This window comes from Colius striatus, chromosome 1 (genome assembly GCF_028858725.1).
Source record: "Colius striatus isolate bColStr4 chromosome 1, bColStr4.1.hap1, whole genome shotgun sequence".
Taxonomy (NCBI): Eukaryota; Metazoa; Chordata; class Aves; order Coliiformes; family Coliidae; genus Colius; species Colius striatus.
In genome coordinates, this window is record NC_084759.1 from 191,920,109 (window position 1) to 191,944,227 (window position 24,119).

A 24,119-nucleotide genomic window follows, 5' to 3' on the forward strand; every position below is an offset into this window, starting at 1 on the left:
TGTCTCTCCCTGCTGCCCCAAATCAAACAGCAGTGACAGCAAACTGAATCACCTGTCACTCATCATTTGTCCAGAATCCAAGTAAATATATTAATTAAATGCAACCAAAATATAGTCAGTACTAAACTCTGTTTCTGTTGCTACAGAAGCCATCAGCAACATCAGGAAACACTTTGAAGTATCATTGCTAGCAGAACAGAAGACCAGTGGGACATCCCCTATTGTAAGATACTCAGAGTACACCAGGAACCATGTGCTCACCATGTTGGACCATCAGGCCTTGAAGGCAAGCAACATGCTGGAGCAGCTCAAGATGATCAAGAGCCCCGACATCCAAAACTTGAATGAAAAGGTAGGCACTGTGAATTTGGAGCAGGAGCTAAAGAAAATCTCTGTTTTGATGCTGTTAGTAGGTTTTATTATAAAAGAGTGCTTACATGGATTTATAAATGACACTCCCCTGGCACAGACATGCAGTCACATCAGGAACAGCTGTGGTTACTACCACCCTTCTGGAAGCCGTTGCTCCCAGCGCAGACAACAGCACAAGGAACTGTTTAAACACTCTGTTGTCTCAAGAGAATATCAGTGTAAATTCAGAAATAGTAACCCTAACCTCCTCCATCAGTAACTTAAGCTAAGCAGAGCAACTTTGCCCTGGAGTGGATGGGGAGTGCTCACATATCCTTTGAGTCACCCATGGGAGAGGAAGAGATTTCTGTCCTTCTGCAGGGCAGCAATGAATACCTGACAGTACTTCATCCAGCCCTGCCAGACCTGCAAGAGATCATCCATCCTTCAGTCTCCACATCTGTGTCAAACCATGTGGAGGGCTGGACATGGTACCACGGTGTGTGAGAGGTGATCCGGATCCTTTAGGACAAGCCGTTGACCCATGGACTAGATAAGGCCAGGGGACAGTTTCAGCCCTTTTGCCACGGAGGAGCGAAGTGAGGGTCTTGGTGCCATACAAGGAGCACAACAAATGGCTCCTGCAAGGATGCTCAAAGCCATGGCATCCTTCAAGGCAGGGGAGGGGAACCTGTAACTGGCAGCAACACCCGTCTTTGGAGAGACCAGACCACCGCGTCTTTGGGAAAATTCCATCAATGTTCAATGCTCATAAAATGTCCAACACCTTCCTTTCCTCAGGAGTGTATCTCAGGCCCCCAGAGGAGCCTTGACTCGAGCACCTTCCCTGTTGCAGGTGTGTGGTGTGGCAGGAGCTGCGGACTGCGTGGCCGGAGCCTGCGGGGCAGCGCTGTGCCGGGACAGCCCCGCACCCAGGCACTGCGCCGGCCCCAGCTGCAGCGCGGCTCTTCCTCGCTCCACTGGTGCCTACAGGAAGGCTGAAGAGACTGCTGTGTTGCTGAACAACTTGACTACTCAGCTACGGGAACCTGAGAATCAGGTGCTGTATATCAAACCTGCATTTGTTCAGTGAAGTGGATGGAGGGTGAGATTTGGGAGGTCACACATCTACAAAAACTCTCCTGCTGCACAGAGAAAGCTGTGACATAGTGAAGGGCCTTGTCCCAACATCATGCACCTATCGTGGTTTGGTAGCAGGAGTATTAGGTGCCAGTCCCTCCAAGAGACTGTGGCTCTTGCTGTATCTTCCTCTTCTTCACAGCTGCCAAGATCTAATGGGTCATAGTGCCCTGTGCCTGTGGAAGTTGGTGGCATCAGGCTGGTATTGTCTGTATTTTTATGGGGAAGGAATCAAATGGCACCATGTCAGTAGCCTTAGTAAGGCTCATGCTTATTGTTGCAATGGGATTGCTGCTCTACAGCTTTATCTTACTCTTATGTTTGCCATTTAATAATTTTTGCAAAGAATTTCAAGATTAAGCTTTTCTGCCCTCAGAATGGGATTGAGTAGTTGGCTTTACTGCACAGTAGCAGTGAAAAATAACTCAAGCAAAGTGTGCCCAGTGCAACATGTGCCAAGGAAACAAAAAGGACAAATCCCAAAACACCAGTAAAGACAGTTTGTTCTTATTAAGAGTCAGAGGTGATGCCTGTTACAGTTACAGCCAAAACACATTTTCCAACAGAAATGTCATTCAGCTGTGGCTTTGTCCTGTCCCTGCAGGGTGCCTGGGCATCTATATCCTCTTTTTGAAATGCACAGCTAACAGGTTTAGAAATGAGCAATCGAGGGCACATGCCTGGGGCCTTGGGACACAGAGGGGCAGCAGCAAAGGCATCTGGGAGGTGCTGAGTGCTGTAAGTGCCTCACTATTTTGTTTGTTGCATGGAGAAACAGCCAATCTCTTCCACAGACCACAGAGGAGGTACTTGTGCATTTCCTTCAGGCAAAGCACAGACCCCAGCAAAGCATAATACTTTTGGAATGCAATGATTAATCTAAAGCTCTCATTTAAATTATAAAGAACTGGCAAAATGTAACTTTTACTGACAAGCCTTAAACTCTACTTTCCTTACTTGTGTCCTCTAAGTGTATGTATAACAGCAAGTCCAATGTGAAAGGGTGAATGAGGTGCCTTTTCTGTACCCAGTCTGATCACTGACCTGCTACAGTATAACAATAGAAAACAACAGGCAGCATCTTCTTTAGAAACAGAAGGGGCTGTGGTTTAGTAGTGGTTGTAGAGAGAGAGAAAAAAAAAAGCTTCATTTAGGCTTTTCTGAAGCCAGGTGAAGGCTATGCTGTGGCAACTTCTGGAGTTGCCCAAAAGGGTCTCCCTACTGCATTCCAAAGCTGCACCAAGGGATTCCAGCTGAGGCTTGGATCAAAATTAGTTTTATGTCAGAGCTCAGCTTGCCAAGCAATGGTAGATAATCTCCAGAAAACAGCACTTGTATTTCTAATAATATTTCCAGGTTGAAAGCATTAGAAAAATGGCAGAAGACAGCAAGTGGAAAGGCTCACAATTTCATGGGCAACTGGAGAGGGCCAAGAATCAAATTGAAGTTAATGGAGAGATCACTAAGGAGTTCATTCGAAAAGTTAAAGACTTCTTGCTTGGTAAATATGCAAAGTTCTTTTTGACTCATTTTAATATATTTTCCATTACAAAATAGCATAACAGCCAAAAAACGATCTAGCTGTATACATGTGAAATTTTTTGCCTACGTCCTGACCTGTGCAATCTTTTTCAATCCCTCTGTTTTCTAGTGCTTCTTTCTGCCAGGTGACAGTACTTTGTATTAATTTCCCAATAGATCTGTTCTGTTCTGATTGTCATCTTCTATTAACTTTCTTAATTTGAAGCATGCAAGTGACACCCTTGGTTCGTGATTTATCTGAGTAAAGGACAACTGAGGTAATGTCATACAATATATAATGACCAGGCACGTCCCATGCATCCTCAAATTGTTATTCCACCCCCTTCCTCCAGGCCCATAAATAGAGGCTCTCTGTAGGGAGCGTGGGAATTAGGACACATACTGCTCCATCATCTCCGTATAGCTGTAACTCGAGGAATCAAAGGATTCTGGTAGAGCTTCACAGCTCTCATAAAAAAAATAACAAAGCAAACAAATTTACTCTAAAACTTTTTCCACCCTCACAACTGGAGAAAAAATATCTATAGAAACAGGCCCTAAGATTTTTTTTTACCAGATGCACATCAAAGGAGTTCCAATGTGGTACAACTTTTTTATCTCTTGGATGTAGCTGATCTCATAAGTTTCTAAGGACTGCATGTTGGCAGTCCCTTGGCATCCATACCTCTACATCCAATTGGGAGTGAGAACAGAGGACTTTGTTGTTTGGGAATATTTAAGCTATTTTATTGAATTGGAAGAAAAACTCCGTTTAAGTCCTTAAGATTCTCAGATTTTTATTTGATATCAACTGAAAATTCCACCTTTGGCTCTTCCATTAGGTTTCTTAGTAGACAATACAGCATTTGTTAATAATCATAAAAGCAATTATTTATGCTTTGTTGTGTAAATGGAAGTTTAAGAACAGTGACAGCTGAGATGTGTACAGCTGTATTACAGCAACCTTACTCTGCACTAACATGAATGGTAATTTTAGACTAATGTATTTCTGTAGAAAATAGCTCTCAGGAACCATAGAATAGTTATGGTTGGAAAAGACCTTTAAGATTATCAAGTCCAACCAGTAACCTCACACTGCCAAGCCTATCCCTAAACTGAACCGTATCCCTCAGCACCTCATCTATGTGTCGTGTTCTAGTATTTGTTACTGGAGAGATCAATGCCCACCTCAATACAACTCCCCTTCAGGCAGTTGTAGAGTGATCATCTCTCCTCTCAGTCTCCTCCAGACCAAACATCCCCAGCTCCCTCAGCCACTCCTCATTAAACTTGTTCTCCAGACCAGCTTTGTTGCCTGTCTCTGGACACGCTCCAGCACCTCAATGTCCTTCTTGTAGTGAGGGGCCCAGAGCTGGACACAGTATTTGAGGTGCGGCCTCAACAGTGCCAAGTACAAGGGGATAATCACTGCCCTGGTCCTGCTGGTTACACTATGCATTACTATTTGCACAGTAAATGTCTTCTATTTAATTCTTGGTGAGTTACTGTGGAGCATTAGCAACAAACATTTTAATGTTTCAACTGTTTTATCACCTGAGGTCTTCTCTATAAAGGGAAGTGAGCAGAAAACAAAAGTGATGATGAGAGTTCACAAGGCATTGACTACTCTAATTCTGTGTGCCTGTGCCTCTTACCAAAGATCTAGGACAAGCCCCTTTGTAAAGGGGACGTGCCAAAATACATTTCTTCTACTGTAACTTCCCATCCCATCTGAGTGTGACTCAAGTTCCCTCTGTAGCTTAGCTTTTCTCATTAACCAGCGGAGGAACTGCTTTCTCAATATTGTGGTGACTCCAGGGAAGGGATTACATCCACTGGCCAGCTTGGAAAGCTCCATTCACACCCCAGTCTCTTCAGCACCTCTTTGATCTGGGGGCCAAGGGAGAAATGGGCTCTGACACATCTAGCTGTGCTGTGCCCCGATTTAAAACCTTCCGCGGGCTCAGTTCTACACCAGAATTTTAATAACCCAGTTCAAAGTGGGTTCAAATCCTCATCTTAGCCAGTTCTGACAAGACTAACAGCAGTACCTGGAAGCATAATATTAAATTACAAAATGTTGGAGATATTTCTTTTACCCCCTTGCTGTGCCTGTCAGCTTCATTTTCTCATATAACTGGGCGAGTAGGCAGCCATAATGATCATTTACATTTTGCTGGGAGGAAAGAGCTGCTTCAGGATCCCCTCAGCTCCTTTTCTGTTGCAGATGAGAGTGTGCCTCTAGAAGACATTGAGAAGGTGGCAAATTACGTTCTGCAAATAAACCTTCCCCTGACTCCACCAGAGCTCACAGGCATGGTGGGCAGATTCAGGAACATTATGAGCCACTGTGAGAAGTACAAACTGAATGCAAAGAAGAGAAGCAGGAAAAAGGAGGAAGCACGGGTGCTGCTGGTGGAAGCACAAGAAGCCAAGTGAGTAGGGTATTCTCCTGCTCATGTCCAGCTGCAGTGGGACTGTGCATGGCATGCTCCATGCCCCAGGCAGCATCCCAGTAACACTGGAGGGAAAGCTCAGATGACAGCAGATTTCAGCTTGCCATTTCCACAGGGCCTCTCCAGCACGAGCGAGCCATGACCGTCAGGCTGTGGGAGCTGACGTGCTGCAAGGAGGCAGCTCCCGCCAGCTCTTGGCTCCTCTGCCTGCTGAGTCAAAGAGGCCAAAGCAGCTACTTACTTCCACACTGGACCTAGTGGAGCATTACATCTGGGTGACAAAGAATTGGGGAGGGAGAAAATACGTTCACCCGAGTCCTCCTTGCTAGCAGTGCACCAGCAGGCAGCCGACAGCACTCAGCCTCACCTTTAATACAGCAGCTCATGTGCTCCCACACCATGTCCCTTGCTGATGTTTTGGTTTGCCAACTTAGGAACCACAATTTTAACCACTGCAAGTGAGCACAGGTGCATTTGAAATGGGTTTGTGCTTTGGTCTCCACACCATGATACTACACAAGCTTCTATTTTTCCATTTTAGCAAAGCAGCTAAAGCTCTTCTGCTTGTGGATGAAGTTAATAATAAACTGAAAAATGTTGTGAAGTCCCAAGGACGCTCCAAAACCACCTTCATAAAGTTAAATGAAGAGATACAAGGCATCAGAACACAAATCTCACAGGTATCTTGCTGTAAAACTTTTCAACTTTTATTTACTACGTACATTTTAGAAAAAGATACTTAATTTCAAAGTTTCCTTAATGTACACTTAAATAAATAAAACATGAATGTGGTGCAGATATGACACAGATTCCATAATGTGTAAGGGTCTCCACTTCTTCATCATTTGGCATTCATCTCCCTCATTACCGTGTTCTGCAAGCTGGATGGATGCTGCATAAGAAACCACAGCGTTCAATTGCTCTGTTTTAGGCAGCGAACCAAGTGAACAAGACAAATGATGAACTAAATGACTTGTCTGCCAAACAGTCTGAGATGGAAGCTGAAATGGCCACATTGCAGGCAAAAATGGTGATGAACAAGAACCAAGCTACAAAGGCAAGAGCAGGGGCAGAGGCAGCACACAAGCGAGCCCAGAGCATCGATAATGTAAGCCTTTCTGTCACGTGGTAAGGGAAAAAGCATTCCCTCTGCGCTTGATAGCGGTTTTGATTCAGGTGTGTAGTTGTGTTACCTTGCTCTCCTCAAACCTGGTTATGTCTTCCTGTGTAAAATGTCAGAAGGTAAGGCTTCTGGCATATGACACTTGTGTTTGCTTGAATGAAAGGAAACATACACATTTCTCTGGCTACTCAGTGACATTTTTCCTTGCACTGTGTATAAGACTCATAGTCACCATGGGCACGAGTAAACACAACAGAACAAATCACAAACCCAGATATTAAAATACATGAGTGATGACAGCAGCCAGGCCATTCATCCTGTGCCATTCTCCTTTACAGAAAAATTGCTGTGGGAGTTAACTTGGGAGTTTTTGGTTGGCTGGGTGCTCTTCAGTAGCTCCAATTTTTGAGAATGCAGCTAGAAATCTACTAAAATTGTGAGGTGAACCAGGCACCCAGAGCACGATCTTAGAGCACAGCCAAGCTTCCAGGTTATAGGAAACCTAGTCACTAAACTACTTCTAAACTACAGCCTCAACAGCAACTTAAATCAGCAGGGAGCAGATTAGCCAGTAAATATTACTACAGTAAAAAATGTAAAAACCCCCTATGTTGCTACAGATGATTCAATGAATTAAGCCTCATGGCAAAATGAAATTTACAGAAAAGCCTGATCCAAAGAAGTGAAACAGCATAAGCTTTAAAAATCTTAAATCATATTTTCTTCACATACCTTTAGGCTGCTGCACTGGCAGTTTGTTTCAATTGATTTCCAGCAGGTTTTGCAAAGCATTGTTCAACGTACACCCATTACAGATTATTTTTAAGATTCAAGAAAATAAGATGTTTAAGGTTTGGTTCAAAGAGGACATTAGTAAAATGGATAAAAATCTCCTTTGGCATGCCAGATTAATTAATCTTTTGTTACAGGAATTTGCTGATGTTAAAAGAAAGTACAGTGTTCTTCAAGAAAAGCTAAAAGCCCAAGGACCTCCGACAGTAACACTAGAAAAAGTGAAGCAGCTGAAAGAAGAAGCAGAAAAGCTGGCTGGAGAAGCTGAAAAAAAAATTAAAAGAATAACAGGTGGTGTTCTCACATCCACAGGGAGTGGTGAAAATTGGGACAGTCAGGAATTGAACTGAAGCGCTTGCCCACAGACACTAACAGACCAGATTCACCTGAAATAGGGTGTAAAACAATTTAATTGGTGAAAATGCCTGCTTGAAGCAACAAAAATAGTTGAAAAGTAGTTGAATTGATGTGGCTTTTGTCCTTTTGTGACCCAAATTGCTTGCTATAAGCAGAGTTTAAGAGTCCACACAGGGACGTGCAGTGACTTGATTCAGACAGTTTAAAAACAGGACAAGTACAAAATCCACATAAAACTTGGCTGCAGATTTAGCTGGAAGCCTTGATTTATGCACTTGCTTTGGGCATTTGGACCTTAACTCTTTCCTCTGTGCTGTGTCTTTTCTTACGGTACCCGAGTGATGGCTTGTGTTATAGAGCCGCAGGGTAGCTGTTTTTCATCAGCTCATACTTGTTCCCCTTCAGACATTATCTCTGACAAATGACAGAACAAACCAGGTATGAATACTGGCTTGTGGAGGCTGAAGGCAATGTGCCCTGGGCCTGTGGGGCCGTGGCCGGGAGGCAGAAGGCTCATAGGCAGTGGAGACCACGGCTGCTGCGTCTATATAGGCTCCTCACACGGCCCCTTGGGTGGCTTTAGGAGGTCATCAAAAAAGAAGAGCATATCTCATGTAATTGCACACAGGGAACTTAATTCTGCTTGCAGTGAAGGTTTGAGTGTTCCCAATGGGAATATTTCAGCCTTGGATCCTGCCAGGGTCAATGTCTGAAAATATCACGTTAACCTCAGCAAAAATGAGGCAGAAACTCTGTCCCAGCAGCAATTTCTTCAGAACAGGATCTGAATAAATATTTTGAGCACCTTGAGGAGGAGAAGTATTAAGAGCATCCCAGTCCCTGGATGACAAGTGCACTGGGAACAGGCAGTGAATAATGAGGCTTTGACTCATTACCAATATGTTGACATTGGTGTAGCTTCCCAGGGCTCAGCAGAAAACATTCCTGTAAATGAGGGAGACCAAAGCCCATTATGTCCCAGTTTCTTGGGCTTTACACATGTTGGTGGACACACTGTTCCTCTGAGTTTTTTCCATTTAAACCAACCCCTTTAAGAGCTGCACGTCCTGCCCCATCCTAGCTGATGGACAAACACACATGCTGATTTCTTTAGGGCTGTCATGTTTCTTTTGCTATCCAGAAGCCAGACTTTTCCCACCAGTTGCATATATAACATTCCCCATTTGAAATGGGTTTATTGCTTCTTTATTGCCTCTAAAACTGCTAGAAAAAGAAACACTGTTAATCCCTAGATTTTACTTAGACAACAAATGTAAGCATCATGGCATGTCTCTACTCTTCCAGATTTGGAGAAGAAGCTTCAGGACCTGAATCAAACCAAACAAGACAAGGCAGAGCAACTGAGACAACTGGAGGAACAAGTGATAGCCATTAAAAATGAAATCATGGATCAGGAAAGCAAGTATGCAACATGCAAAAGTTAGGGTCTGAACACACCATCAGGTAAAACACAACTGAAGTCTCCGTGCTTACCACCTCCTGAGCTTGCTGGCACAGAGGGAAATATACCAGGGGGTGCCTATAGTATTTTGGTACAGTGTAATGTCATTTTTTCTTGGGTCTTTTGTTTGGGGTTTTTTTGTCCAGTTGAGTTTATATGGAAATAGAAAATACCTTTTAATAAACCAGGTGATAAACAGCACGTAGTCTTTGAGGGAACTCTGTAACACACTGCTGTGCACAGCCTTGGGCTTCTTGCAGTAGGGGCTTGGAAATGCAAGTGGTGGGTTACTCTGGGAGCTGCAGGCTCCCGCTTCATAGACAAGCTGTCAACACCCTTTGCTTTCTGCTGAACCTTCAGTAATGACCCTGCACACCTGGGGCTTGGCTGGGGCTGTCTGCAGCCATCCCTGCTGCCACCAGGGTACCCTCACTCCTCCACCTCATCTCTTCACTGAGACAGAGCCAACGGGGAATCCCCGACCATGTGGGGGTCCCCCTGTGTTCACTGAAAGCGCACAGCGAGGGGCAGCACCTCCATGCAGCTGGGCCCTTACAGGGGGGCAGCAGGGAGCCAATTCCCCAGTGCCCACTGGATGGCAGTGCGCAGACGCTTACTGCCGAAAACAACTTCAAAATCATTTCTTTGTCAATGCCCCACCTGCATTGCCTATTTTTCCTATGTTCATAAAGGGTTTCCCACACTTTTCGTTAATGCAGCCCACAGCTGGAGAATAACTCCAGTTCTTAGGATTAAGTAGTGAGTCTAAATGGCCACAAATGTTGAAAAACAGTTTCTCCAGCTCTTCTCCCATGCAAAGCACGTCACAGAAGTCTGGGTTCTCTCAGCAGTTAGCCATAAACAACAGGAATTATCCTAAAGAATAGTAGTTTATAATTACTTAAAAAAAAATAAAGAAGGAGTCTGGGGCTGAGCATATGCTACAGAAAGGCTGGGGTTTAAAAACGGTGGAAAGGAGCTATGGCTCAGTTTCAAAATCCCACCCTTGCTATACATAGAGTTTCAGGATGCTGAACAGACTAATGATGGCTCTTCCTTGGTTAAAACTAGTCGTGTCATCCCCAGCTGGACTGTCCCAGAGCAAGCATCCCTCATGGAATTCATTCAGCTGGGGGGAGGAGCCAAGCACTGCTCCAGAGCTCAAATGCAGCCAAGACAGCATCTGTAAAATGAGGAATGCTCTGCATGAATATAGGGCTCTTAGCATTTACTCCTCCTTATCTGAAAGCAAACACTGTCTTGATCCAAGGGAGATAAACCCTATCACTCTTATGTTTAGGAGAGCTAAAGTAGCATTCGTGTGGGGTGAGGAGCTTGGGAGGGAATTGCTGGCACAGATGAAATTTCAGAGATATTCCTCTGACTGAAACCAGCTGTGCTCTGGGGCAATGTGCAACACAGTTGTCCATGTAATAGGTTCTATTGTGAAAATGATGGAATCAAATGATAACTGATATAATCTAACAGACACCCAAATGCAGGTATGGGCTGCAGGTTTCCACGTGGCCCTGCTGCACTGCACCTGAAACACGAAAACTGGAGTGCTTGGAAAGAAATTCCCAATTGCACATAAACCAAAACTGTTTCATTCATGGCTTTAAAAATCTGCAATCACAAGCAGAAAGTTGAAAGAGAACTTCCTCCTAAAATCCACTGTTGGCTGTGAGAGTCGCCACATGGCTTTTGACAAGCCATAAGGATAAGAAGTCTGTAAACATACAGCACTGAAACAGGCCTGGGGGGGAGATTATCCTTGGGGGAAACAGAAATCGCTGGGAGAAAAACGGAAACAGGAAGAAGAAAGTCAGCGTGGAGCCTAAGCTCCCCTGCCTCCCTCCAAGCATGCTCAGACACACAAAGCCAGCAGACCTGATGGGACCAGCAGATCCATCCGGTGAGAGCTTCTGAGGTTTACAGTTGTGCAGCACTCCCCATTGGAAGTGGCACAAAAACTTGTAAAGCGTTTTTGCAAAGTTAATTTATAGGAAAATGCTGTGTCTGGATCAAAAATACCTGGTTTTAGTTCCCTCTGTTTCTCCTTCTTGTGGGCAGCAATGGCTTCAGAAAAACGCTTCTTGAAAATAAAACACCTACTGAAATCAGTATCTTCCTGTAGAGCATTCGGACTTCAATGGCACTAATCAAAATGCAAACAACAATTAACCAAACCCACATATAATCAAAGACACATTTGATCAAAAATGACCTCATGGGCTGTATTTGCTAGACATTCAACCACTGCAGTGTTACAAGAAAATGGGTGACCGAGTGGGTCCCACTGAGGTTAAGTGCTGAGCTTTGGTTCTTAAGTAGACTTTCAAGCCAGCACAAACACAGACACCCCAGGACTGTAAAGCTGCTTCATCGACCACAAGGATAGGACAGGACATGAAACCGAATTGTTACCTTTTGAAGAATCAAAATACTCCCACTCGCTATCAGTCACGAGCACTGCAGAGAGAGACAGACACCAACAAGTCCACTGCACCCACTTACCCACAGAGTGAATGCTGATGGTTTTGGCTGCCTCTGAAAGGTGACTGTGGTTATGGGGGTGGTGCCCACCTCAACTCAGCAAGTAGCTCCAGAGGGCAACTTTAGCCTGTTTAAGATTTAGGGGAGGGTAGAACTCCTACAAAGCTATGAAACAGGAAAGAAAATGCAGAAAACTTCAATAAAAATTGGGAAAATATGGGACATAAAAAAATTCCAATGTCAATGAAACACCGTCCTTGCACAGTCACACGTGGAGTGAGGCTGCTGCCCGTCTGCCATGGAATGGAGGAGTTTCTAACCCCAGCAGAGTCAAACATTTTCTGCTAGTGGGACAAAAATGTTTGCTGTACTGAAGCTTGAAAGCAAAGCTGTGCGGTGATTTATACAACAAGATTGTGAAAATGAATTAGCTTTGTGAATTTAGAAGATGGTATTGCAGAAGAGGTTTAGAATTGCAATACCTGCCCTGTCAGCTTAAAATGGTTTAATTTCCTGGATATCTTTAATGAAACAGCCCCACAAGTTCTTCAGTCATGAGTTCTGGGTTATGTTTCAGACCTGGTGTTTAACCTTTAGGGCAAGTGACTTGGTATCTCTCTGTTTCTGCTTATCCATCTGTAAAATGAGAATGAACATATTTACCTACCTCGGCAGGGTTTGCTGGGACGGACAGGCTACGGTGTGTTTCCACTCGGGCACTGCAAACAGTGAGGGCAAAGTGTTCTTGCGGGACACGGGTACCTGGTAAAGATTTACACAGGTTTACACGTTACACGTGTGCAAAGAAAGCTTGGGTGCGTAAAGCCAGCAATCTGTCCCAGCCTGCACCCAGCCGGTGCTGCACTCTTCAGGCACATCCATCCTTCAGACCTGCTCCTCGGCGTTTATTTTGCAGTAACCCTTTCCCTGGGTGTTGAGGGCACCCTGCTGCCGGCCAGCAAAGCCCCTGTGAGCCCTGGCAGAGCCTGTGCAACTCACGTGGGAAGCTGGGAGCGTGGGGGATTGCTCCAGCACAGCTCTTTGCCCCTCGCAGCTCCACATGATCCCAGCTAATGAGGAACAGCCTGGCAGCAGCTTCCCCGGGCTTGACGGACCTCTCTGCCCATGCCAGGGCCAGCCTCAGCCACGTACGGCGGCATGGCCACCATCCCCAGGAACGGCACCCCAGCACCAGATGATGTGCGGCCACTGAGGCCCGGGCAGGGTGGATGCCGATCCCCTGGGCCTTTGCTGGGTCTCAAGCCGTGCTGTGTGGGTACGTTCCACACACCATCCCTCTCTCCTCCCGGCGCCCAGCTCCACCAGCCCCTCCGGCAAACGGCAGGACTGGGGCAAAATCGCCATTCATTCCCGCATCATTTCCCCACAGAGAGGTAGGGAGAGGGCTTCCCCGGACAAGGGGCAGCGAAGGGTGACCCTCAATTGGCGCATCCTGCCTAGAGCCCGCTCCCGAAGCTGAGGAGCGGCGGGCGAGGAACAACCTGGGGTACGGGGGAGGGGGCCGGAGTCCCCCCGCCCTCCCTTCGGTGCTCCCCGCTTGGAGTGGAGTGGCCGTCCCCCCGCTGGGCTACCCGTCCTCGATGGCACCCGCTTTTCTGCTTCCCCCCCGGACCTGGCGCTGCGGCGGGGGCCGGCCAGCCATGGGGCGGGGGGCCGGACGGCCCAGCCCAGCCCGGCGGGGCGGAGGAGGAGGAGGGCCGGGGGCGCCGGCGGCGCGGAGCCGCTCCCCGGGAGCCGCGGAGAAGCTGCAGCGCCTGCGTGGAGCAGCAGCTTTCGGCGGCGTGGAGGGAGAGCCGCGTCCCGTCGCATCGCGTCCCGTCCCGTCGGTGCCCGCCGCCATGGGCCGCCTCGTGCTGTACCTCTGCTGCTGCCTCGGTAACTCCCGCCCCGGCCCGGCCGCCGTCGGGGCACGGCGGGCTGGGCGAGCCCCTGCAGCACCCGCCGGGGCTCGGAGCTCCCGGCCTGACCGCGCTCCCGCTTCTCTCTCCCCTCCTCTCTCTTCCCTCTCCGCGGCCGCGCAGCGCTGTACTCCGCGGCCGCGCAGGAACCCGAGTACAGCTACGGCTGCGCCGAGGGCAGCTGCTACCCCGCCACCGGCGACCTGCTCATCGGCCGCGCTGCCCGCCTCTCCGCCTCCTCCACCTGCGGCCTCCGCCAGCCCGAGCCCTACTGCATCGTCAGCCACCTCCAGGTGAGCGCCGCGGCCCGGGGGCTGCGGTGGGCGGGAGGCGCGGGCGGGAGCCGCAGTGTCAGCGTCGCGCCTCGGGGCGGGACCCCGCGCCCCGGCAGGGCTGCGCGCGTCCTGGGAACCCCTCGCGGCTCCCGGCCCCCACTGCCGTACCAAAGCGAACGGTGTGCCGCCCCAAGTTCAATTAAGACTTTATTCTGAGACTTAGTCGGAGCCGTCTAGACGGCTTCCTGACTGAGAGTGGTCTGTAGTAATGGCAATTACTTTGGTAATGCTTTGGCCGTCGCTCCCGTAATGTAATTGTATTTGCATGGGCTCCAAATGAAGGGATGGTAATAGGGTGTCTCACACGTCTGGTGGAAAACACAAAGCTCGTTGCTGTTTAAGCCAGATGCAGCTCCCGAGACTGAAAATCCCCGAGATGGATGGGATGATGGAGAAGAGTGAAATATCGGTTATAAACGGAGCTCTGTTGAACTGAAACTAAGGGGATAATCTCCGGCCGAATTTACTGCCGAGACAATAGGGCCGGATTCTGGCTCTTGGAAGGAAAAGCACGGGAAGCAGGAGGAGCCCAGCCTGAGGGGCTGTAGCGCTTGGCCCACTTGTGCCTCGAGTTACTAAATCCCTCCCCCTTCGCCTTTAGTTGTACTGTACTGCTCTGCCTACCAGAGTTAATACTTGATTTAACATGGGGTTTAGCGTTGCTGGAACGTTTTTGGAGTATGTCAGAGTTGGCTTTAATGACGTTAGCATCTCTGGTCGAACTAAATTACAAAGCTCTTTTGTTACATTTTCTTGTCTCAAAACTGCTGAAACATAAGAAGCATCACTTCAGAAGTTCACGTGTGCCTTATTGCTGACCTTGCGGCCCCAGGTCTGCACTCAGGGTGTCCCTGGTGAATCCTGAACCGTAAGGTGGTGAAGAAATCATGGGAAGGTGGCAAATATCCTCTTCATAGCGTGGGGCTTGGCCAGACCGAGCGCTTGGTAGAGTTGGGCCTTCTAGGACTGAATTTTGGTGAGAGAAAGAAGAGTCATGGCATGAGGTGGCGGTGGTGGTGCTGGGGAAGAGAAGCCAGCAGTGGGCAGGATGGACATCTTCCCTGGGACCCTGTTCTTGCTGTGCACTCTGCTGGAGGAGACCTGTGGGGGCTGAAGTGCAGGGCTTGGGAGGAGCTACTGGGGCTGAAATCCGTGAAAGGGAAAACCTGTGTGGTGCAGGCGTGCCAGCTCTCACATTCTTGGCTGATAAAGCACCACATTTGTCTCTGTAAACCCGCTGGAGGAAAGATGCCTCTACAGCTTTTGACAGTGATGAGTTGCTGGTGTGCTGGGGCTCCCTTGCTGCAGTGCCATGAGCTCTTCTCTCTCTTCTGCCCGCTCCAGTCTGCCAAACTCTGAGTTGGTTTGGGCAGGAACCTTCCCTTTTCATTTTGTTGTCATCCTACCTTGCAAAAAATGATAGCTTGGAGAAGAGGAGACTGAGGGGGTGACCTCAGTAATGTTTACAAATAGGTAAAGGGTGGGTATCAGGAGGATGGAGCCAGGCTGTTCTCAGTGATGTCCAATGATAGGACAAGGGGCAATGGGTACAAGCTGGAGCATAAGAGGTTCCAAAGAAATACAAGGAAAAATGTCTTCACTGTGAGGGTGAGGGAGCACTGGAACAGGCTGCCCAGATGGGTTGTGGAGTCTCCTTCTCTGGAGACATTCAGAACCCACCTGGATGAGTTCCTGTGTGACCTACTCTAGGTGGTCCTGCTCTGGCAGGAGGGTTGGACTAGATCATCTTTTGAGATCCCTTCCAACCCTTGAGATTCTGTGATTCTGTGTGAAACTGGAAAGTGAGGAGTTTAGGCATCAGCATGATGCAAAAGCAGCAATAGTACTGATAGGTTTGTGCTCTCCCGGTGAAGAAGCCTCTGCCTTTCCCAAGCAGCATGGGCCAGACTTGCACTGAACTGGGTTGTTTTATGGGCAGAACCTGCCAGCTGGGTTTTTATGCATAGCTTGGGGTTGCTATTACAGGTGAAGAAGCAAGATTTAGGTAGGATCTTGACAAGCTGTATTCAGAATTAACCCAGCACTGAAAAGGCTCAGTCACTGAATCGCTGGCCTCTTGACATGCACTGAGCCTCACTGGAGGTAGCCCTAATGCAGAGAATATCCATCTCCAAGCTAGCTCCCAAAAAGCCAGTGTTACTTCACACAAGTTGTTGAAGTTGCAGTTTTGTACATGTACAGTGTACAGAAGCAATTCAGCGATTTTTCTGTAGATGCTGCCTTTGATTCTGACTTCTGCTGAAGAATATGTGCACTGGAGGAGATGTCTTCTCTTTCAGCAATTTCAATAGAAAACATACTTTTAAATATGCAGTTTATAGAATTCCTGACATATTTTTCCATTTAGCAATTTGCATTAATGCATAAAGGTAAATACACTTATCATTTCAACAAAAAAAGTACCTTTGATGACTCCTGCTGGCAAAATGAGTGGAATGTGATATGGATGGAAAATACTCTTATCTGCAGGAAGCAAGTATTGCCCCACGGATAAAATCAGTTAATACTGATTATTTTGTTGTTTCAGGAGGACAAAAAATGTTTCATATGTGACTCTGAAGATCCCTTCCATGATACTCTCAATCCTGACAGCCACCGCATTGAAAATGTCGTCACCACGTTCGCTCCAAATCGCCTGAAGCTCTGGTGGCAATCGGAAAATGGTATGGGGCTTGTTTTCAGGACTAGGAGCTGCTTTTCCTCCCTTTTGTTTAAGAGTGCCTGCGGGTTTGCTGTTACCTCTAGCTTGGACTGGGAGCTGCTTTTACCCCCTTTTTGTTTAAGGGTGCCTGCGGGTTTGCTGTTACCTCTAGCTTGGTGATTACTGCTGTGTGAAGGATCGTGCTGTTCCTGTGAAGTATCATGCTGTTTGAGGAAGACTGAGTAAAACTGGCTGCTTTTGTGTGCCCTGGAGCAGTCTTTAATCCGTAAGGAAGTCTCAGCAGCCTTCTGGGAGCGTTGGAAAGAGCCATCCCACTACTTTGCAAGAATCCTTTCTTAAAAAGTTTCCCGAACTGGCTCCAGATCTCCCTCATGTTTTGGCCAGAGGAAGCAGCAGCCTTCAAGGATTGGAAGTGCTGGGGTGGTGCTGCCAAGGCATGGCGGCAGCAGGGCTTCCCTCGGGGGTTCCGAGCAGCTGTGCTGGGAGGAGGTTTGGGCACAGTGCTTCCCTCCCAGGCTGAGGGGTGCGGGGCTTCCTGTTAGGCTGTACCAAGGAGGAGGTTTGGGCCCAGAGCTGAGGAGTGCCATCCAGCCTGCACCTCCCATTTCTCTGCCCTATCCTGGGAGAGCAAAGCCAGGGATAACTCTTCCCCTGCAAACTGACTTCTCCCTCCTGGACTCCCTGTGTTCCTGTATCCATATGCCAAACAGTAAAATGAACACCAGAAGCAAGCTAGATAGTTGAGAAAAAAAAATAATACTGCATGTCAGTTTGGTGGCTTTTCTCTTTTTTTTTAATCCTTCATCTGTCCTTATTACTTTTATGGTTATACTTTTGGCCTGCCTTCATAGACAAAACAAGACATCGAGGTTTCTCAAACAGCAGTCCTACCCTGAAGCCTTAAAGCCAGCTGGACAGGCTGGGCTTCCTGCGAATGCTTTGGCAGTAGCTGTCTTACTGCATATGAAACTAAAATGGTCATATTTGCAATATTTGTACTGCCCAGTAAAGAAAGGTTTTCATTAAATCCTTTTTAACCATTTAGATCAGCCTAGCGAGCTGCTTGCCTCCAGCGGCTCTCTTCTAGCGTTCCAAATAATTCATGTTCTTTGGAACAAGCTTGGCAGCACTCACACAGAAAAGTTCTTAGCTCATAAGGTCATGAAAATGTCCTTCAACAATAAAAAACAAATGATTCTTTCTGTCCAATTTGTGTTTTTCTCTCTTTAGGCGTAGAGCAGAAGAGACCATTGCCTGCACATTCACACAATATTGCAACTGGTTGAAAATTTAAGCACTTTGTTGGTTTATTGGTTTAATTTCTTACTCTTTCTCCTCTCTGTAATCTTGAATTTTTTTAAATTCTAACTACAGAGTAGTTAGTATCCAGCTGTTTTGAAAGGTCTTTTCACAAGACAAAGTAATATTTGTAACTGTTTTCCTTCGCTTCTGTGTGGAGTCCTTGGCCATAGTCATACAGCAGAGTTTGGACTGGTTTCCTAGCCCTCATGACTGCAAAGTAAGGCTGTGATGGTCGCTTTAGGGATATTTCAAAACCAGGTTGTAGGGGTTCTTGGGTCTGGATGGACAGGAAAGTCCAGACTGATTGAAGAAAGGTGGGAAATGGCCCTCACCAGCCATTGATGAGATTTAGGCGTTGGGGCTGCAGAAGCTTTCACTTCTGCTGCTGCCAGACGGACTGCAGTGTGTGAGCACAGCCTGGGGTTGCCACACAGGCCTGGGCTCAGCATCCCCAGTTGTACCAGCCACTGGGTGCTCTGGTGCCAGAATCCAGCTCACAGCAGTCCTCATCCTTACCCTGCACCTAGTAATGTTTGCCAAGTTCACAGTAGCAGCGGTGTGGGCTGAGTGTAACGTGTCTGGTGCAGGGGTATTCCACGTGCAGTGTGCTTTTCAGCAGATCCTTGATGTCTCCCCTGTACCCCACTAATGCATTAACCCTCATATCCCTCTTTGACAGCATAGCCATGTGGCAAAGAATCTCAGTGCCACTGGAGCTAAAAGCTTTGGCAAAAGTTTAGATGCAGAGGCTGGTGGGTGTCCTTGTTTGCTGCATGGCCTCTTTTCTCTGCCCCTGCAGGTCTGGAGAATGTAACTATCCAGCTGAACCTGGAGGCTGAGTTTCACTTCACTCATCTCATTATGACCTTCAAGGTAAGAAAGCAACAGCTTTACCCTGAACCCTAAAACATGAGGAAATGAGGGGTCTCATACACATGTATTTGATATCTGGGAGTTGGGCTTTGTGCTGTTTTACCTGATTTTTTAGAGCTGCTATTAACTCCTGCTGAAGTCGTGCAGGAAGGCTGAGCTGTGACTTGTGGCTTGAGTCGTGTTTGAACTGTAGTGAGGCTGCAGAGGGAGTGATACTGAAACTGGGGTTTATGTTGGTGTTTTCTCTCTGCTGGTTGTGTTCTAGAAGCTCGTTAGCTACATCATATAGTAGCAAGGATTTTTTTGTCATAAAAAATTGGCCGTGGTACTGGTTTTCATTTGGCAAAAGGAAAGGTTTTCAGGAAGAAGGAACATCTGTACACAGAGTGTCTTTGTTTCTTCACAAACAGATGTCTTGGAATGGCAGATAATGTACCGTACATAGGAAACAGCAGGCAAGTGCTAATGGCAACCTTCAGCTGAGGTTTCGGAGGCTGCAGTTCCTGCAGTGCTAAATCCCTGCTCTTTGCATGTGGACAAATATTTTCATTTTTACCTGCCAGCTTTCTGGGAGAGCTAGTTCCTCTTTCCTGTGGTGTCCACTTAGGTTTCTCCCCGTGCCTTGAGGTGGTGTCTGAGTTGGAAGGAGATTGTTTCTGCTGCGCCCTGGCCCGATGCGGGTGCTGCAGCCGTTGTGCCCTGCTGCCACTGGGCTCAGTCAGCTCTCAGGAGGGTCACTGGGGGGAAAGGTAGTTTTAATGATTTGTTGACTTTGTTTGTGTACTAGACACTTGAGCTGCCTTACCTTTGGGTTGAGACATCTTTGTTGGGTGAGATACCAGTTTGTAAGTTGGGTGATGTTTTCAGTCAGGAGGCAGAAAGAAATTTCTTTCCAGCTGTGACTGGAATGCTTTTGTGCTTGGCCCTGGGAGGGCCTCCTGAATACACAAAACTAATGAAGAGACCATTGGCCTTTCTTGGTAGGTACAAGCCAGGTGTTAATATCTGCTTTTTGAAAGGTGGCACGTAAATTGGAACGTGAGATTTTTAGGTCAGAGGGATAAAAATCTTTTAAATATCTCACTATGCAGTTATATACATGCAGGTGAGAGGGATGGTGGTTGGTGTGAAGTGAATGCAGCCTCGGCAAGGAGGGTCACTGGGGAGTCAGGGAGTCAAATGTAGCAAGAGTGGATGAAGCTGAACCTCTCAGTCACCTTAAAGAAGGTGGTTTTCTTGATGCAGCACAGAGGATGGCTGACACTGGCCGGCAGAAATGCTGCAAAAGGTAGTGTGGCCAGACAGAGAGGTGAATGATGACAGGGCTTTTTTAAGCATTGGAGATAACTGCTCAACAAGAACTTACGAGCATCAGAGCTGAAGGGGAAGCACTGAACATGACCTCTCAGTCCCCAAGGCAGGAGAAGAGACCAATTAGGTCCTTTGCAGAAGATTAGACAAGGAGGTACAACAAGGAAGCAGTGAAAAAATTCTTTTGTCTCCCTAAAGCCCCGGTTTAAGCCTCAGTTTTGAGAAAGGATTTGAAATCAAAAAACCTCACAAGTTTGCTTATTTATCCTGAGTGTGTTTAAGTGCTTGGCTACGGAGTGCTGTCTTTTTAAAGATGAGTAGTTGATTGGATATGTATTGTTTCTGGTCAGAAAGTGGAATATCAGCAGAAAAATACTTGCAGTGTTTCCGAATGTTAGAAATAGTGCAGGGAGAGAGATTAAAATCCAGACATGTGGATTGTACCCCCTTAAAAGTGCCCGATGTAAATGCAAGTAATAATTAACCAAATCAAATCTCTCTTGGTTTTCTTGCTATTAGACATTTCGTCCTGCTGCAATGTTGATAGAAAGGTCGTCTGATTTTGGGAAAACGTGGCAAGTATATAGGTACTTTGCATATGACTGTGAGAGCTCATTTCCTGGGATTTCAACTGGACCTATGAAGAAGGTGGATGATATCATTTGTGATTCCCGATACTCTGACATCGAACCTTCAACGGAAGGAGAGGTCAGAGGGGTTTTTTCAAGATGGTTATTGTATAGATTTTTTTCATACAGATGGAGATTCTCTTATTTTTAAAGCTGAATGTTTTGTTATACAATTTTTCTTCCAGGTAATATATCGTGTTTTAGATCCTGCTTTTCGAATTGAAGATCCTTACAGTTCGAGGATTCAAAGTATGTATGCAGTTACCTTGAGACTCATTTGAAAACATTGCTGTACTTGTTTGCTTACAAAAACCAGTAAATCACAAATTCAGTAATGCATTAGCCCTGATAGCAGCTTTGAAGTCATGAATATATTTGTGGTACGGCATCTTTTTCCCAATTCAGTGACATTCTGGGAAATAGCGATCACTGTTGTCAACTCAAGCGATTGCTCTTAAATGCATCACTGTAGTTGGTCCTTTGCTTGATGGATCAGGGATTCATTTTCATTAAAGACCCCCTCTCCCCAAAATAAGCACAGTTGCCTAGAGAAACCTTGGAATGCTATCTGTCATGGTACAGTATTCAGGAAGCAAAGAAACAGAACTACAGAGGTACCTCTGTGATTTTACATTTCTAGTGAAGATCAAGGGGCCGTGGTTTATTTCTTAGAACATCTGAGCCCTGACTTCATAACAGTTGGCCTTGCTAGCACTGTGTGGCTACACACGGACGTGGTTGTGAAACACAAATGACCGTAGCATTTCTCTCCATTTGTGACAATCCAGGAAGGCAAAGGTAGAAAGAGCTGTTGCTGAACAGGGCTCAAAGAGAAACCACGTGAGGCATTTGGCCCGAGTAGGGAACTGCAGTGCTTGAACTTAAAACTTGACCTCCAATTTAATATGCATTCTCAGTTTCCGTTTGTGTCCTTCAGTGTAAAGGTAACTGGAGCAGAAGAAAGTATGTGAGCTAGAAGAGTGTCTGCTAGTTGCTGTCTCAGTTGAATGGATTTTTTTTTTAAACAAGTCTGCTTTCATGTGCTTGAAGTGCTTTTGAAGCCTCATTTCAAGGCTGTAAGAAGTTACACACAGTTCATAGTATCAAAGTGAACATGTAGACTGAATTAATTACTGCAATATTGTCTTCCCATGGATTATCCCTCAAGAACTCCTTTGTATTTGGTCAGTGACAGGGTGTTGCTTCTTCCAGCAAAATGTAACCAATTATATTTGCTGGGAAAGCTGGATGTACAAGAAAAAGAATTATTCACATCTTGTTTCCAACTAAGTTTTTTCCAAAAGGCTTGTAGCTCTTAAATCTCCTGCTTCACTTGTGAGCAGTCCTTTAATAGCACATGCTTGCCCACATTACATTTTAAAGCCCCAAAGAACCAGTGTCTTTTTGGTGTTAGTGTTGTGTGTGCCTTTAATACTTGTCTGTGTGCTCTGTATGACTACAATGAAAAGGAATAATGTTTTTTGTTAAGCTTAAACTAACTTAAACAGTGATTAACCTGTAGTAAAATAATGTCTGTGGGTTTCTTTGTTTTTTTTTTCTTTTGGGAGTATAAAGTCATGTGTGGTATGTTAAGTGCTGAAATGAAATGTGATCTAGTTTGTCCATAGGAAGTGTGCTTGGGAAGTCACTCCCGGCTTCCTCATTGAATACAGTGCCTGGTAAATGATTCCAAAACAGAGTTTTCCTTTGATGCCCCCTGCAGACCTACTGAAGATCACAAATCTGAGAGTCAAATTCATCAAGTTGCACACGCTGGGAGATAATCTTTTGGACTCCAGGATGGAGATCAGAGAGAAGTACTACTATGCCATCTACGACATGGTGGTTCGCGGGAACTGTTTCTGCTACGGACACGCCAGCGAGTGTGCGCCAGTGGATGGCTTTAACGAGGAGGTGGAAGGAATGGTAAATGGTCACACTTTCCTGCACAGAGCAGTTCCTGCCTGTGGCTCTTTTAAGTGATTTAAACACAAATTTAAAGGTGACACTGCCCCTCCACTCTCTACCTTTAATTTTCAAACACGAAAACCGTTAAAACTCTCCCTCCTCAGCAAACAAATCTGTCACTGTTGGTATTAATCAAGCCCAGAGAGCTCAGATCAAGTGAAAATTATTTTAGCATTCTTTTTCTAGTTATGTTAAAGTGCTGATGAAATCGAAAGGCAGGAATGCAGAAAGGGAGTGTAACGGTATGGGGCCAGAGGCAGGTGTGTGTGTCAACTTGGTTACCTTCAAGTTGAAGAAAATGGAGGCACCAAAGGACAGAACACCTTTGTGAATCAAACATGACCTGTGTTTATATCAATTGTTATGAGCTGAGAAGTGGAGGCTGTAGCCCTAATTAACAGCAGGCTCTGAAGGAAAGTCCTGCTGCCTGCATTGTAGGCTGCTGCACAAGTGCCGTGTCCCTTCTGGGTTATGGTTTTCGCCATGATTTTTGCCTGACAAGCAGTAATAGCAGCTCTGTTAATGAGTGAGTTATTAACTTGATGAAAATGTGGAGGCATGGGGGGTTGCGTGGGCTGTCCCGGGGCCGCAGGGTGCCAGTGAGCAGGTACGCTCCATTGCCTCGCGCTTCCCACCACTGTCTCCACACGAGCAGCAGCAACACTGGCCTTGACCTTAAAGTCACAGCTCCAGTGCTCGTAGTCTCTGTCATCTATGGCAGCAGCTCACACACCATCACTGCTGGTCTACTTAGTGCTTTTTCTATCTGTGTTGAAGGCAAAGTCTAGAGTTGATGGACAAAACCTCTCCAAAGTGTCTGTTACCTTTGCTTTGAGAGCCAAGGTAGGGCTACAAAGAAGGTACTGGGCTAGTGACTGGCGCTGATAGAGCTGGTTGCAGTTAATTAGCAGCTAATAATCAGCTAACTTGCAAGTCTAATAGGCTTTTGTGGCTACTGAGGTGGAACTGTGCCCTCCTTTTTCATGTCTGAAAGCCTTTATTCAGGCATTAGTTCTGGTAAGGAAAGAAGTACAAATTTCTACGAGGACATTCTTACCTTGGCAGGTAAAGGATGCTTCTGTGGCTCTTATGTCTTCCTATGTGCAGTTATGTGCATTAAAGTCTCCAAAAGTATATCCATCGTATACTAGCTATGCTTTACGTTAATTAGGGCATGGATTTTTTTTTCCCTTCTGCTTTTACAACCAAGTGTTTTGTCTTTATTTTATTTTTTGCATGACAGGTCCATGGTCACTGCATGTGCAGACATAATACCAAGGGGTTAAACTGTGAACAGTGTTTGGATTTCTACCATGACTTACCCTGGCGACCCGCTGAAGGCCGCAATAGTAATGCCTGCAAAAGTGAGTTTGGGTAAAATTGGAGTCCTGGTGTGAGCTG

General features: G+C 46.3%; 2 protein-coding genes across 2 annotated transcripts in view; both read left to right on the forward strand.

Moving 5' to 3' along the window:
• The window catches only part of LAMB4 (laminin subunit beta 4), a 43,442-nt gene extending 34,257 nt beyond the window's left edge, over window positions 1-9,185 (forward strand). The window contains exons 27-34 of the mRNA XM_061989005.1: window positions 147-352; window positions 1,208-1,411; window positions 2,848-2,992; window positions 5,240-5,447; window positions 6,010-6,148; window positions 6,400-6,576; window positions 7,521-7,674; window positions 9,046-9,185. Coding sequence (XP_061844989.1) covers window positions 147-352; window positions 1,208-1,411; window positions 2,848-2,992; window positions 5,240-5,447; window positions 6,010-6,148; window positions 6,400-6,576; window positions 7,521-7,674; window positions 9,046-9,185 — 1,373 coding nt within the window. The remainder of the gene's footprint in view (window positions 1-146; window positions 353-1,207; window positions 1,412-2,847; window positions 2,993-5,239; window positions 5,448-6,009; window positions 6,149-6,399; window positions 6,577-7,520; window positions 7,675-9,045) is intronic.
• A 4,261-nt stretch (window positions 9,186-13,446) lies between these two features.
• LAMB1 (laminin subunit beta 1) overlaps window positions 13,447-24,119 on the forward strand; it is a 43,455-nt gene continuing 32,782 nt past the window's right edge. The window contains exons 1-8 of the mRNA XM_062018777.1: window positions 13,447-13,594; window positions 13,741-13,910; window positions 16,501-16,636; window positions 18,737-18,810; window positions 20,641-20,829; window positions 20,936-20,999; window positions 22,474-22,676; window positions 23,962-24,082. Of these exons, the coding sequence (XP_061874761.1) occupies window positions 13,558-13,594; window positions 13,741-13,910; window positions 16,501-16,636; window positions 18,737-18,810; window positions 20,641-20,829; window positions 20,936-20,999; window positions 22,474-22,676; window positions 23,962-24,082 (994 nt within the window). The 5' untranslated portion in view covers window positions 13,447-13,557. The remainder of the gene's footprint in view (window positions 13,595-13,740; window positions 13,911-16,500; window positions 16,637-18,736; window positions 18,811-20,640; window positions 20,830-20,935; window positions 21,000-22,473; window positions 22,677-23,961; window positions 24,083-24,119) is intronic.